At 37.8% G+C, this 15,668-nt stretch overlaps 1 protein-coding gene across 1 annotated transcript in view; it reads left to right on the top strand.

Annotated features, from left to right (window-relative positions):
• CaM (calmodulin) overlaps positions 1-11,976 on the top strand; it is a 13,061-nt gene extending 1,085 nt beyond the window's left edge. Inside the window, 4 exon segments of the mRNA NM_001204580.1 lie at positions 1,494-1,524; positions 2,008-2,151; positions 9,297-9,539; positions 11,422-11,976. Coding sequence (NP_001191509.1) covers positions 1,494-1,524; positions 2,008-2,151; positions 9,297-9,539; positions 11,422-11,450 — 447 coding nt within the window. The 3' untranslated portion in view covers positions 11,451-11,976.
• The last annotated feature ends 3,692 nt before the right edge of the window (positions 11,977-15,668 follow it).

Raw genomic sequence — 15,668 nt, 5'->3', positions numbered from 1 at the left:
CCCTAAATTCTACCTTAACGTACTGTTTTGCAGTTGTTAGGTTTGATATCTTAGCTCGCCGCGCATCAAACGTATAGGTCTAGATTCTAGAATCTAGAGAGAGATCTAGATCTAGAAGATCTAGGCACAAATAAAGGGGGTGGGAACTACTGAAAAAGCACCTCTTGGTACCGCAGCCTGAACGTAAAATGCCATTGACGATCCCTTGCTTGTTGACGGTGTCTAGAATCTATTTTTCATATTTCTAATCTAAGATAAGGGCCTAGGCACATCTATCTATGTTTGCCAAGACTCAACCTGAACAAGTCTAGGCTACTCCTTCCTTACAGTTTTTGATGTAGATCTACACATAGATTGTGTAGATCGTGTTTTAGGTTCAGACAGCAGGCACTGATCTGTTTTCAAATTGATTAGTTTGAGAGTATGTTACTGCTTTAATTAAGCCTAGGCCTACTTCACCACAGTAGGCTACCGAATATCTCTTAATGGGTTCAGTTAAGGAGGTTCTAGATCTAGATACTAGATAATATAAATCTAGAGTTACATCTGGAGTCTAGATTCTAGGTCTGTCATTTTGAAGTTTGTGTATGAAACCGGTCTATTTTTAATTCCTTGAAAGTTTCAAACTGTCTCTGACTGAAAAGCAGGAACCTAGCTTAGATCTAGAATCTACTATATAGGCATAGATCTAGATCTAACTAGATTCTAGATCAAGATATTTCCATATCTAGATCTGTGGCATGGTCCACTTTGTAACACAAATCTGTTCTTTCATCAAGCCAGATTCTAGATCTATTCAGCTTGTTGAAAAAGTGGTTTGATCAGTACAGTGATGTAACAGTGTAGTCCCAGTGCTGGTCCTTTTACCTCTTAAGTTGTTTTTGCCTGTTTTATAAGACATCCAAGCTGATGGCATGGTTTCAATGTGAGCCCTGTTCTTGACATTATACTGTACATATATGTAGGCTACCTGTTTTTAAATCATTAGGCTCATGAACTCATGATAGTTGGACAATACAAGTTGGTGTTTCAGTGCAGGGTTTGGTTCCACAATGTTAATCATTAAAGATTTAAATCTAGATTCTATGTCAGCAAATTATGAAACCGTCTGTTGTGTATAAAAGTGCATCGATAGACTTGTTACACTTTTTGTACCATAAATTGACTTTCTAACCTTTTAGGCCTAGAATCTAGTCTAGATCTAGATCTGTAGGCCTACTAAATCTTACCACGAATCAGTGTCCAACATTAGGTCTATTGAACATTGAAGAGGGATCCATTACATTCCTCTCAGTTATAAACTGCAGGGTAGTGTTTTTCTAGTCTAATCAGTTTGAAGAGAAGTGACTATGAACGAGTTAATTAGGCTACCAGTATGAACTTTGTTCTGTTTTTACTGTTAAAGCTGGTTGTGTAAACCCCTTACCCTCCCTTAATAATTTTACTTTTTACTCCGATACCTACATGACAATTTTTTGCTTTCATATTTTCAGGCTGACCAATTAACAGAAGAGCAGATTGCTGGTAAGTTCCATTGTAATAATCGGACAAAGTAGGCCTACTATGATTGTACAGAAATACTCCCAACTTTTGACCATGTTAATTCACCTAATTACTTTTTAAAAACAATAATTGGCTATAAAAAAAATCAAATGTTAAACTGAGCTGTTAAAGAGAATTTAATATTCCAAAATATGACTATAAAACTTCAAAATAAATGTAATTTCAGGGTTTAGATTTTTTGGGGGGGTTTTAGTTTAAAAGTTATTTGGTAGACTACACTTTGTAAATGATGGTTTTAAAAATATAGATCAATGCATTCCCAAGTGTAAAAACTTAACCAATTACTTGTTGAAGAATGAATAGTCTCATAAAATAAAGCAATATCAGCTAGATCTAGTACAGGATCATTAAGTCTGGTCATCATTGGTCTGTTTAGAGATGTCCACCTTGTGTGCTTTAGTAATTTGAAGTGTACAATTATATTTTTTTCTCTTTCCTATACAGAGTTCAAAGAGGCATTCAGTCTTTTCGATAAAGATGGAGATGGCACCATCACAACCAAAGAACTTGGAACTGTCATGCGTTCCTTAGGCCAGAACCCTACTGAGGCTGAATTGCAAGACATGATCAATGAGGTGGATGCTGATGGTAGGTTCATGTTCAAGTGTGGGGAGAAATTCCAGATAGTTCACCCTATATCGTAGGGGGTTTAATAAGGTTGTTTTTTTGGGTTTTTTCCAGTACCTTACTGTCACTCTGAATGGTATCTTGCAGAGTTATTTTCTTGAATCAGCAAAGGAAAAAACTCTTTATTTTTCCTTCAAAATTGCCGGCGCGTGCCCTCCCGTGTATAAGACATACCTTCCCCTTTCATTCTGCTTGTTAAAAGTGTTCAGTTATGTCATTAAAAGTCATTTTACTCACTTGCAATGCCACAACCAACCATTTGCATGGATAGATCAAAATGACTTTGTTAAAACGAAAACAAACTGGATAGGATTTTGTATCTGATTTATTTTGGGGAGAAATTTTAACGAGGTATCATCAAGCAAAATATAATATTTGGCTACTTTTTGTTTCATGCTGAATAGAGTGGATCTTGAAAGGTTTCAGGCTGTTGTAAGCTATACATGAGCCTATATTAGATTCAAATTTGGTCACCTTTGATAAGAATAGGATTATCTAAATATTTTTTTATTATTTTAACTCACTGACGGCGTATCCCGATACATTCTCGGGACTGGCCGATTACCCTCTGACGTCGGATCCAGTGACCCCCACGGGACCAGCTTTATCATTTTTTTCGCACTTTTCGTAATCATGAGAGCGCTTCAAGAATCGTCGTCAGCGCTAGTTCATCCATTTCTTTCGTTTCATGCGAAGTTTGACGGAAGTAGGGTAGAACTTTTTTTAGTACAAACTTTTAGGGGATGTGATGTCAACATTAGTTCTAGGGAAAATGGCTGCCCCCATGCAGACTTCGAGAGTACGTGTACGCTGCAAACCTAGCAACATTTTTTATGTTTTCAATGAGTCTAGTTTATCAGAAAGTGAACTTAGCGATCCTAATGATCCAGAGTGGGCCTGAGAGGCGCAAAAGGCCTGACAGTGATATTTCTTTTAGTAAAGGTGTAACTTAGTAGTGTAAGTAGATCTGGTTTGAGGAAAGGGAAAGTAAAACTGTAAAAAATTCTAGAGAAAACCAAAATTGATTATTTTTTTTTAGGTATTAAAAGATACAGCATTCCAATTTGTTTATTTGAAAGAACACAAATGTTTCTTACTTATGTGAAAAGGTCAGAGCAATTGAACAATTCTAAGTAGAGTTATTATGATTTTTTTTAATACCACACAAAAAACCTGTCTTCAGGGGTTGTGCGCCTTGTGAGACCTGTCTTCAGTGAGTTAAAAGGGGACAGTAATCATAAGTTGTACTTTTGAGAGAAGAGGCGTCTTTGTAATATAGTACATGGATAGATATTCAATTGTTTGGGCCAACTTTCTCTCTTTCTAGAAGTCAGTGCACAATAGTAGTTCAGTGCATGGGTGGTTGGAGGGTCTTTGGTGTGGTATGTCTTTCTTTCCCACAAACATTTGTCTGTCCTTGTCTATCTCTTTTTTGTTGTTTATTCTCTTGTAACTTAACACCTCTAATCTTCGGCATGTTGCTGCCCTGTTGCAAGTAGTTATAGTGCATTCAGTTCTTTGTGGGGAAAAAAGTGTAGTTGGTATTATCAATCATCAGGAGCCTTTTCATAAAAATAGTGTTGATAACTAAATAATAATGTTACAGATTGATGTCGGGGGTCTTGTGGCCATTCGATAAGTTTCTGGGATGGAATCCGGATGACAACGGAAATTTTTCTTCTCTTAAATTGTCTCCTTCACCTCCTTTTCTGCTGTAGCAATGTTCTGTCGTCTGCTTTCACGTCCACTTTCTGCCCCCTCAACCTCACCTCTTCTGGGCTCCTGACTCTTTCTGCAGCCTTTCTACTGCTACTCCTTGGCTCTTTCTTACTGTCTTTCAGTCATACCCCTGATCTTATGCCTGAAAGATCTACACCTAGCCTTCTCGGAAAATGGCGAAAAATCTTAAAGGTTCTGTGCAAGTTGTGCAGGTTAAAGATCCCTTGGTCGTCCAAAATCGATAAGAGTAGGCTTCGGCCGCCACCTGGGCAAAATTCAAAATTTCCCACCTACTGAAAATGTTTAATGTGTCTTGCGCACTCGTATGACCTTATGCAGTTTCGAGCGCCTTAAAGTTAAAGCACTTTTTTTTAAAAAAAGAGACGGATTGATGTGACAAAAGAACTGGAAAAAGTAGTTTTCTGTACTGTGAATGAAATTTTCTAAATTAAATGCTCTCATAAATATATATGGGTGCTCTATCTCCCCCCCCCCCCCCCCGTGTGTGTGTGTGCGAGAACCATCATCATCAATGCCTTTCACCGCTGGTATGGTATATATGCCACATACAAGCTCCTTCCATTTATCTCTGTCGTGGGCTATCCTTCCAAGCTCGTTCCAAGTGAGCTTCACTGCTTCATCTCTCTCATGTCCCTGAGAGAGCCATGCTCATCTTGATTTCCTGTTAAAATGTATAGCTGAATAGTAAAGTTTTTTCTAAGTTACTGAAACAGTAATGGATCAGCCGATTTAAGTCCCAATCCATTTTAAAGAGGTCTGGTTGAGAGATCTGGCTTTGAAGATGAGAGAATAAGTCTCTTTGGAATTTATTCCATTTTAGCTCTACTGGCTACATTTTATTAACAAATTAACACTTTTGGGGTTTTTTTGGTAAGTGTTTTAAGGCGCTCGCAACTGCATTATAAGGTCGTATGAGTGCAGGACACACCAACTTTTCGTTGGTAGGAAATTTTGAATTTTGCCCCGGTTGTGACCAAAGCCTACTCTTATTGATTTTAGACCACCTAGGGATCTTTAACGTGTGTAACTTACGCACCGGACCTCAGAGATTTAAATTTGCCCTTGTCTGTGAAGGCTAGGTGTAGATCTTACCTACCATAAGATTAAGGGTGTGGTCGAAAGACCTCAGTCATCAGTAAGAAGGAGCCAAGGAGAATCAGTAGAGTCAGAAGCCCAGAGGAGGGTGCTGAAGAGGTGGGGCAGAAAGTGGGGATGAAAGCAGATGAAAACATTTTTCGAGAGCAGGAAAGGAGGATGTGAAAGTAGAAAATTTTCTGTTGCTATCAGGATTCGAGCCCAGGACCTATTGAATGAGAGGTGAACACCTTATCTCTAGGCCACGAGAGTCCCCACTTAAAGTATAGCTTACAGAATTCTTTGCAAATGGCGAAAGTAAACATTTGTTAATCAGGTGCCAGTGAAAATAATGAAATGAAGAAAGAAATTGGGGGGGGGGGTTCTAATTTTTTCTCTTTTCCCCCCTCAACACCTTTTGTGTCCATTAAAAAACATTTTTGTGTGGATTTTACTGGAAGACATAGATTAAAGGCTCAATATAATAGGTAAATTGTCAGTTTCCAAACTTTGGGGGTCGTTTTCTCACTAATTTTACTTCTGAAACCAGGCGACCCTGACCTCCTTCAATCGCAAATATTTTGACGTCTGTTCAACATAGATGGATATTTTTTCTCCAAAAGGAAGGCAAATGATAACCCCAAATGCCCAAAAATTAAGCGCCTGATTCCACCATGTCATGACACATTTACTTTGGCTGGAAATTTGTTCCATTTGTGGCATGCGTTTAGGCCAACTACGCGAGTTTTTAGTATTTTCTCAAGAGTGGGAATAACATTTGCCTCCAGTATCGATCTCATCAATGTGATCCTTGCGAATTAAGCTGAATCACAGCAATTGTTTTTCTCTCAATTTTATGAAAATAAAAATATGATCGTAATATCCCCTATTCTAGTTTTAGAAAATTCATTTGTAGTTCAGCTACTCCACCCTCCTGGTGTGGTGTTTAGTGGAAGAAAACAATCAACTTCCCCACCAATATACGTTACTATGTCAAATGCATGCTGCTCGAACTTGAAAACCCTTTGTGCATAGAGCCTTTAAAGTCACTTTTCCCCTTAGCAAAACATAAGTTACATTGAAGAAGGCAAACATTAGCTTGACAAGGTGTTAGTAATTCCTGCTTTTTTGTATTATGGGTTTATAGCTGTAATTCCCTCTCTTTTGTATTATGGGTTATAGCCTGAGCCAATGAAAGAAATATTTCTTTAAAAAAACGGATGTAGTTATGCACTTCAAGCGCACATCCAGTTACTACTGCCACCTCACACACAGCTTCCTTTTTTTTTTCTTTTTTTTTTAAAACTCAAGTGTACAGCAAGACTTCTTTCATGATATGAAAAAATAATGTACCTTAAAACACGGCAGTGAAATGAGCAGAAGTTTCCAAAGAACATGCAAGGCAGTATTGAATTTTGATGAACCAATTTTAACATTTCAAGCAAAATCAGCTCAGACTCAGACCAGCCAGTCTGCATATATTTTGTATTAAAATTCTGGTTGCAGCATGACTTGTGTCACGAGTACGGGGTTTGAAACTATGTTAAAAGTAGAGTGCAAGGAACAAACGAAAAAACCCTATCTGAGACAGGTGGGATGCTCACTTCTAATGATAATACCTAAAGTGGCAATTCTTGTATTTGCGTGTTGAATGGAATTCAAGTCATTTTCTAGATTTTCTCTTTTCTAGCAGAAAACCCCTTTTCTAAAACATTTTAGAGAAGTTATGTACTTAAAAGGAAATGGTCTGTAGTCTTCTACTGGGGCTCTCGTGGCCCAGAGGTTAAGGTGTTCGCCTCTTATTCAATGGTCCCGGGTTCAAATCTGGATAGCGATGGAAAATTCTTCTCTAAAATTTTCTCCTTTCCTGCTCTCTAACATTTTTTGTCGTCTGCGTTCGTCTCCTCTTTCTGCCCCCACCCCTTCACCCCCTTTGCCTCCTTACTCTTTCTGCAGCCGTTCTGACTACTCCTTGGCTCCTTACTGCTATCTTTCAGCAACACCCCAGATTTTATGGTAGGAAAGATGTACACCTAGCCTTCTCGGGGAATGGCGAAAAGTCTTGGAGGTCCAATGTGCAAGTTGTGCACTTTAAAGATTCCTTGGTGGTCCAAAATAACAAGAGTAGGCTTCGGCCGCCACCCGTTCTGTTCGTTTTGTTAAGGGGTTTGGGTTTTTTAAATCAGCCTGTAAAACTGAGGAACGTTATAATTGGGATGTTAATAGGGGGGATGCGGAAATGACCAACGTGAATATGATTCATGAACTTTTCGGTCTGTGCTCATATTTCAAGGCTTTGGCACTGATAACAGAATGTAACTGAGATAAACTTGAAGAAATAATGCAAACCAGAGAAACCTCAAATCAGCATAAAAGGGGTCAGATTGTGTGTATTTTATTTCTTCATGATAACAGTGATAGTAAAAATAGCCTTAGTACAGCGTATATTCCCTGCATGACAGCAAACTCTATGCGTTTTACATTACAACAGACCAAAAGGATTCTCAGCTTCCCGGGAAGTATACAGTGCAAGCAGCTGATTAAGCACTCAAACCCTTACAAACTGAGATTTTCGCTCTCAGGAAGCTCTCAAATTTTGAATTCCTTTGAGGTACTTTTTTTTTGGGGGGGGGGGGGGGGTCCAGTGCTAGATATACCTTCTGGTTCGATTTTCTTCATACGTACGTTCGATTTTCTTCATATACATACACACGTACAAAGGGCAAGCTTGACAAATTATAGGAAAATGGTGATTTTATGATTATGACTCACCCTGGGCATGGGAGCAAACTCAAAATGTCTGTAGTTTACTTAATAACAGCAGCCTCAGTGGAGTTGACTTAAACTATAAGTGGAGTAACTTTTAATTAAACCAAAACTGGGGACCTGCAGATTTTTTGGTGTGCTTTACCGCTGCTTTTTTAAATTTAAAAAAATTATTATTTTATTAATAATAATAATAATAGATAGCATTTGTATAGCGCATTCCCCGCTCAACAGCAGGCTCTATGCGCTTTACACTATATTATTACCCCAGCAGACCATAGAACACTCCGAAACATTCTCAGCTTCTCGGGAAGCATATTGGTGTGTGTATGTGTGGATTAACCCTGTTCAGTTGAAGGGGACTCTTGTAATCTCATGCTGTTTAAATAAATTATTGTCTCTTTAAGAGTACGCCGTTTAGTTTGGAAGTTTTCGCAATTTCAGAGGTTAATTTTGTGTAGAAAATATGACAGTGGTTAGTTATCTGTCTTGGGGGGGGGGGGGGGGGTTGCACTTATTTGCTTGGACTTCTAACACTTTTTGTGAATTGGTGCTGTTAAGATAGCTTGCAGTTAAAAGATGTGCTTGCTGTCTGTGTGTCAGTAAAGTTTCAGGTTAGGATCAACAGTTTATTCAACAGCAGTAATTGTTCTCTTTCCCCCACCACCACCATTCCCAGTTGGACCCTTTTACTTTTTAAGTTCCCCTGCTCAGAATTGAACCAAGCTTGTCACCACACATATACTGTTTTCAAGATATAATTATATATAGTTTGTCAAAAACATTTGAAATAGGGTAAAAATTCAAATTAGCAGAGAGAGAATAGTTTCCCATGCTGTTCAGTAATATTCAGTGCTTGCACTGTCAGCATTCTACAGATTCGCAGATCTCTCCAAGTGGTCAAATCTATAGTACTGTTAGTCTACTGTTCAACCAGAGGTGCTGAAAATCTGGATTTTCCCTGACTTCTTGATAGAAAATGTGGTAAACAATGTATGAATGAAAAGTTTTTTCTCCGTGCGTGCATTTCCACAGAGTGGAAACAGTTCAGGATTTATTTTTTCGATTCTAAATGGCACCTCTATCTCTGATAAAGTGTTATTTTGTATCCTTAAAAGCTATTGTTTGTCAAGCCTTAGCTTTTCCGACAGATTTTTCATCTTTTGAAGTATTCTTCTGTTGTTAGGATGATCTGTCGTGAGGCTTTAATTGTTCTTGCTGGTTTGCATCTTGTGTGTATGAGAAGTCTTGTGATGAGTGGTGTTTTGGGGCTCTTTCCACAGGTAAGAAATGGATATATTGATATTTCATAATTTTATTTGCTTTTATACCAGAACAGACTACCTCAAATGATGTGGGTACTTTTGTGCTTGAAGCATACAAGCATCTAGTTGTTTTTTATCCATGATTTTTCAGGGCTTCCAAGTTTTTGGTTATCTGACATGCGAACTTGAAGAAAATTTGTTTGGACCAAATTTTAAAATTTGTATTGTAATCTCAATCAAAATTTTTTCTTTCTCTTTCAGGCAATGGCACAATTGATTTCCCTGAATTCCTCACCATGATGGCAAGGAAAATGAAAGACACTGATAGTGAAGAAGAAATTCGAGAAGCATTCCGTGTCTTTGATAAGGATGGCAATGGATTTATTAGTGCTGCTGAACTTCGACATGTCATGACAAATCTTGGTGAAAAATTAACAGATGAGGAAGTTGATGAAATGATCAGGGAAGCTGACATTGATGGTGATGGCCAAGTGAACTATGAAGGTATGTGTAGCTGACAACTGTTGCAACAACCATCTGCTCAGTTCATACTTTGGGGAGGGGGGGGGGGGTGTTCTCAATTAAATAAGAATTTTGTACTGAAGTTATTCTTGATTTGGGGGATTTTGGTCTTGATTTGCACCTACAAGTACTATACTGAAGTAACTCTGGGTTTCAAAATTAGCAAGAGAATCCCATAATACTCCAATCCTTGAAGAATAGATTATGGCCAAAAAATAAAATCTACCCCTGCCCTGGGTTATTTTGTTGTTGGGCTGATACGAGTGCTTGTAGTGTGTAATTTGGCAAATCTATATATCTATCTCTCCCCCCCCCCGTTGTATTTAAATGTCAGCTTATGTTGTGTTGTATGGCGTAAGTTTTAGTGCTCGCTGTGAGCATCATGTATGCAACTTACATAATAAGCAGTGAGGATGAGTGTAGTAGTGTGTTAAAGTACACACGCTAAGTGCGACCTCAGATGTTTATAGTAGAGATCTTAGTTGTAGCTTGACAGTCTAGTTTTCGTTTTTGCAATAAATAATCTTCAATTCCCTAGTCATCATTCTTCTTCAGATTTTTATTTACATAAGAACAACACATGAGACATTATAAGACCAAAGTGGCCATTATTGAGGGAGTTGGTTGAACAGAAAAATAATGTCATTTTGATATAGGCATTTCATTGTTATTCCTTTGCGGACATAATCAGACACGGGGGGGGGGATCATTCATTTTCATTGTTCCATTTGGTGGTGTTTTGTCTTTACAAAGTAAAGTTGTTGTGTTTAAAAAAGTATTTTGGGAAAGGAAGTTCATCACTCTCCTGAAGGGCTAGTGGTATTGATTGTTGTAGCATGAAAAGATGTGGGGAACAATGAAAATGTATTTTGTGGGTTGTGAACTAAATTTTAGAATTTTGTTTTTTAAATTTTTGTTTAAGTATTTTTTTAAAAATGTTTCCTCATTACCTTCTCCTCTACTCTGTAATTCTTTTTACTAAAACCACGGCAAAATAATGAAAGATTACTGCGTCATGGGGATTTTACTAAGTGCTTGCTTAACTGTAGCTGTCTTCCCTAGTACTGTTTGAGGTTAAGAAGTTGTGTATCGTAAGAAAGGTGTTTGAGGGAAACAACAGCACTCACACTCTTTGAGTTCATAACACAGGCACTGATCCGTGCCTTTTGTGGTCTTTGTTTTGTCGTATTTTCTGTCTTCTCAGAAGTGCATTTCACCATGTAGGCCTACCTTTATGCTGTGTGCTTCTTTGTGATTCTGCTCTCTCTCTCGCTCCCTCTCACACGCACACTGATATTGTGCTATAGTTATTGGTTATTTTGTGTATACAAGTGACTGAATAGTTGCCTCAGATCTGATGTTCCATAAAAACATCAAGTCAAGCACCTTTTATACTATACAGAGAACTAGTACTGACTACACACTTGTCGCCGTTAATTAAAAAATGAGATGTTATGTGTAAACCTGTTAGGTAAAGCATCTGTTTAGAGTAAACTGTATAATTGATAAGAGAAATAATTGAATTGGAGAAGTTAGCTGGAAGTCTAATGCTTTGTAGTTTTATCATGAAATGGCAAACATGGGCTTGTCTATTCTTCACCACTTCACACACACACCCTTTTTCTTTTTTTTAAAAAACCCATTAGCAAACTGTGGAACCTGCAGTTTGATGATATAAATTTCTGTGCATTCAGGCTCCGTCACAGGCGGCAGGACTTTCATTACTTCTGGGTTTTAAATAGGATGGTCACAGCTGTTTGGGGTATCCCATTTCTGGATTGCCTTTTTTTTCTTTTTATTTCTACCTTTGTGCGATCTGAATTAACTTGCATTCTAACGTTTCTATTTTTCTTTCTCTTTTCAGAGTTTGTGACGATGATGACATCTAAGTAATTGATATGAATGTGTGATCACTTCGTCTCCATTCTCCATTGTTTTTCTACCATTGGTCATCTGCATCTTATGCGAACAAAAGAGCTCAAAACAACTGCTCCATCAAGCGGTGTGGACTTCATCGCTCCAGTGTGCTGGTGATGAATGGAACTGATTGCAGACTGTGGAATGAAACATTCATTCATTAAAACTGTAACACATACACAAACATTAAAAGCTGTGCTGTGTGATGTGCATGGAGTGACTGTTGAATGTTGTTGTGAGAACATTACCGAATTGTCTGCTGATATTTATACTTCATAAATGTCAATGTATGAGTGTTGTGTACTTGAGATGTGTTTGAGCATTTCCACATTGAAAATACTGGTGATAAAACTTCCATGCTTATGTTACCTTTGCATAGTGAATTTTAAAAACGGAAATAGTTCTAATTCCTTTTCATTTTTTTTTTTTTCCAGTTGTGAAAAAAATTACTTGTTACATTCATACAGTGATTCTATGTAGAATTCTCCCGCAATCTCAAAAAGAAAAAAAAATGATATTTGCAAAGATACCATGGTCTGAAGTATTTTTAAACCCCTCTTTCTATAGTGCCCACTATGTCAAAGTTAGGCATTCACAATCTTTTTCTTCTTCTGTATTTGGATCTCATGTGATGTGAATGTAAAAAGTTACCTTGTTGGGTTTTATCCATACACGTAAACTGTTTGTACCTTTTCCTTCTATTACAAGCCGCACGTTGCAATTTGGCATTCACTTTTTTCTTATGTATTCTCTTAGGACTTAGTTAATTATAATAGATGTTTTTTGGTTGTTTTTTTGGATTGGCTCAAAAAAAAATTGTTCCTATTGCTAATTAACATGTGCCAATGCAATTAGTAGAACCAGGTTTCTCCAGTCCATATATTGTTTTGGGACCATTACATGATAGCTATAGCTAGACAGTCTTCAAGCAGGTTAGAATTTTCAGTAGTGAATGGACAGTATGAATCACCGATAGATTCAGTGCCCAAACTCGGGTCTGTTCAGCTAGTCTGCTTTGTAGAGTCTACATAGCTTTCTGTAATGTAAGGTATACAGTAGACTTGTTCTGATTGCCTAATGGTTTTTTGGCCACCAAGTGTATATCAGTCTTGGAAAGTAATTACTTGATTGTCACTTGATGTTTTTGAGAAAAAATTCCATTCCTACATCATTGATATTTATCCCCCTTTTCTTTTGCTTTGAGATAAATGGCAAAGTAGGGAAGAAAGACAGCAGCCAGCAATTGATTTATATCAATAAATTTTTGAAATTGACAATTTTTTTCTCTCTTTTTTTTTGCCCTTTGTGTTTTGATTTGTGTGATATTTTAATTGGGGAGGGGGAATTCCATATTTTACCATATTTTGCTAGTTAATGGGAGAGGGGATACATTTTAATTTTGGTACTCTCTTTCATCTCTTCTTTCTTTCCTGTCTGGGCTTTTGAATTCCAGTTATAAATTGCTTTTTTCTGCCTTTATCCTTCTCACTGCACTTTTTATTGTATTGTTTGTATTGAAGCAAACAATTTAGACGATCAATAAAAAATGTTATTTTATTCTTGGCAGGCTCTTCCATGTATTTTCTTTTTAGCATTAATTCATTGAAAGGGCAGATTCATTTTTATCTTTGAACTTAACTAAGCTATAGTGTATACCATTCAGTTCAGATGACTCATGTGGATATTGCCAGTAGGGTTAGTTTAGATTGCTGTAATGGGGATGTTAACCCTATCCATACGCCCTGGGTTCATTTTGTACCCCCGGGGTTGTATTCTTCACTTTTATTTTTAGAATACTTCTTTCAGTATTTCTCAAAAAATCATTTTGACAGACTGCTATGCAAAGTGTACAGATTGGACTGATGAGTAAATTTCCTCTTTGGAAAGTGGTGGCACAGAGTTCCCAACGTTGTATGGATATGATAGTAAAACACGACGTACAGATAGAGGATTAAGTCATGACAGTCAAAGTTTATACATTTCTGCCACGATGCTTCAACTGCACACAGTTTGTGCTTTAGCCAGTGTTGCAACCGTAAATCCATTGCTGTGGTGTCTCTTTTTGTCGCCAATGTAATTGGTTGTTACTTCTTCCATTATAAGTCACCGGCTGTTAGAGAGCCATGTTTCCTTTATTATTGTAGAGGTGGTTGGAGTTGGGGGGGCACCACTGGGAAGGCCTTGACATACTAGTATTTCTCTTTCATCTGTTGCCTGCCTTTCTTTTTCCCTGCACTACTGCTACTAAATGACCATCATAATATTGTGTTGATGTGCTTTGGGTGGGTGGTCGGTGGGTGCTCTGGTGTGGTTTGCTCCTTCTTTATTATCAAATATCTCTATTTTCTTGATCTCTCCTCCTTTTTTGTTTGTTACTCTCTTGTAACACCTCTAATCTTTGTATGACCTTATTGTGTTGCAAGTGCCGTAAAACTCTTACAAAAACTAAAAACTAACAAAACCAGACTTGGAAAGTATCAGAACAAGCCATTTTTGACACATTTATTAAATGATTTATGAGTTGTACTTTCGCTGAGGTGGAAGAAAAGAGCGCAGGTAGGAGTGTCTGTGGGAAATAAAGCAATGAAGTTTGTTTTCATCACTCCAGATCGCTGACCCAGGCCATGGGTCATCAGTTACAATGTATGAATACTGGACATCTAAAACAAAAGGCCTGAATGGTTGGGTTTTTAAAATATAAACTGTTGAAGGTAGCATACATGTAATACTGTATTCAGCGAGGAGGAAGATTTCTGTGGTGCTGTTTCCAGACCGACACCATCAAAAGGATACATGTAGCTTATTGAAAAATTGGGAAAAGTTAGCTTCTTGCATCGTTTATCTTTGTATCACATACACACTGACTGACAGGCTAAAAAATGCCCTATGTTGTCAGTTCCGGATAAAGGAAGTGATAAGGTTGGAACAAAGAAAAACATGTGAGCATTCTATAGGTACTTGGCGTACATGCCAAAAATTAAAATTAAAATCTGTCATTCTTTTCGTACCCGGTGTCTGATTAAAAGAGTAGGCCCTCATGAATGTTTTTTCTACTGACCGCTCTAACTTCTAACAGTAACAACAAGGCATCACACTTGCGCATCCAAGTGCACTTCTGCACCGATCTCGGCTTTTTCCCGACCAACTTAAAGATGTGCGCACATGTTCGTTCTGCCACTTTATTGGCTCACACATCATGTACAAACGCAAATTGAAATAAAAAATCAACACCGTCAAATAGATGTAGTGTAGTGTAATAGTACCTTGATTCGGAGTGTACTTGACCCTTGCAGATGGATAACTTGGCGCCGCCCCACGCCACTGCTTTCAAATTTCAAGTAAGCACAGAAATGTATTTTACTCTTTGGTTTTTGACACGGATGATTATGAGGCGGGGTACTTTGGGTTTTCATCATCACCATCGTCATTAGGTAGGCTATCACTATCAACAACAATACACTGACTATGGCAACAGCAAAAAAAGGCAATCGGCAGCAAGAAGAATGGCGACAGCAAAAACCAAAGCCAAATCTGACAAAAAGGGCACCGGTGTTATCATGATACGTGTAATATGTTTGATTTAACAAAAGAGAACGACGGAGAGGCACAGAAATGACAACATACAGACGGTAGCCTACGTTTGCAAAGGTTTCTGCTTCCGTAAACACTTGCCGTTTTAGTTATGACGTCAGAAGTAAGTTAAGTTAAAACGAACACAAAACCAACGACAACAAAAAACAGCTTCAACTAACTAGAATCTACGGTACCGGTAGGCCTACTCTTCATGGCGTTTATTTAATATTATTAGAGAGAAAGGGGCTCACGAGCTATGTCTTCAGACAGGGAGACTAACGATGGCATGATGATCGTGCCCAAGAAAATAGGCCTACTATTATGATACTATTCAAGAATGCCACCCCATTTATAAGTGAAGGAAAACCGACAGAGTTCTAAAATTAGAAGGACAAATTTTGCTTAAAAGTTGTTGTAGGCTATTTATTTATTGGATGGAGAAATTCTAGTTGCTTCAAAATCAGACAAATGTCAGGGAAAAAACGTGCACATAATACAAGCGCTGTGTGAATTTGAGGAAACGAAACTTCATCGATGCTTCGAATTCGAAGCGTAGAGTCACTACGTCATGTATTTAGTATGTTTGTGCTATTATCATGCGCGAATGTTGTTATTTGGGGG

This window comes from Aplysia californica, unplaced genomic scaffold, assembly GCF_000002075.1.
Source record: "Aplysia californica isolate F4 #8 unplaced genomic scaffold, AplCal3.0 scaffold00769, whole genome shotgun sequence".
Classification (NCBI taxonomy): domain Eukaryota; kingdom Metazoa; phylum Mollusca; class Gastropoda; order Aplysiida; family Aplysiidae; genus Aplysia; species Aplysia californica.
This window is presented reverse-complemented; position numbering and strand designations above follow the sequence as displayed.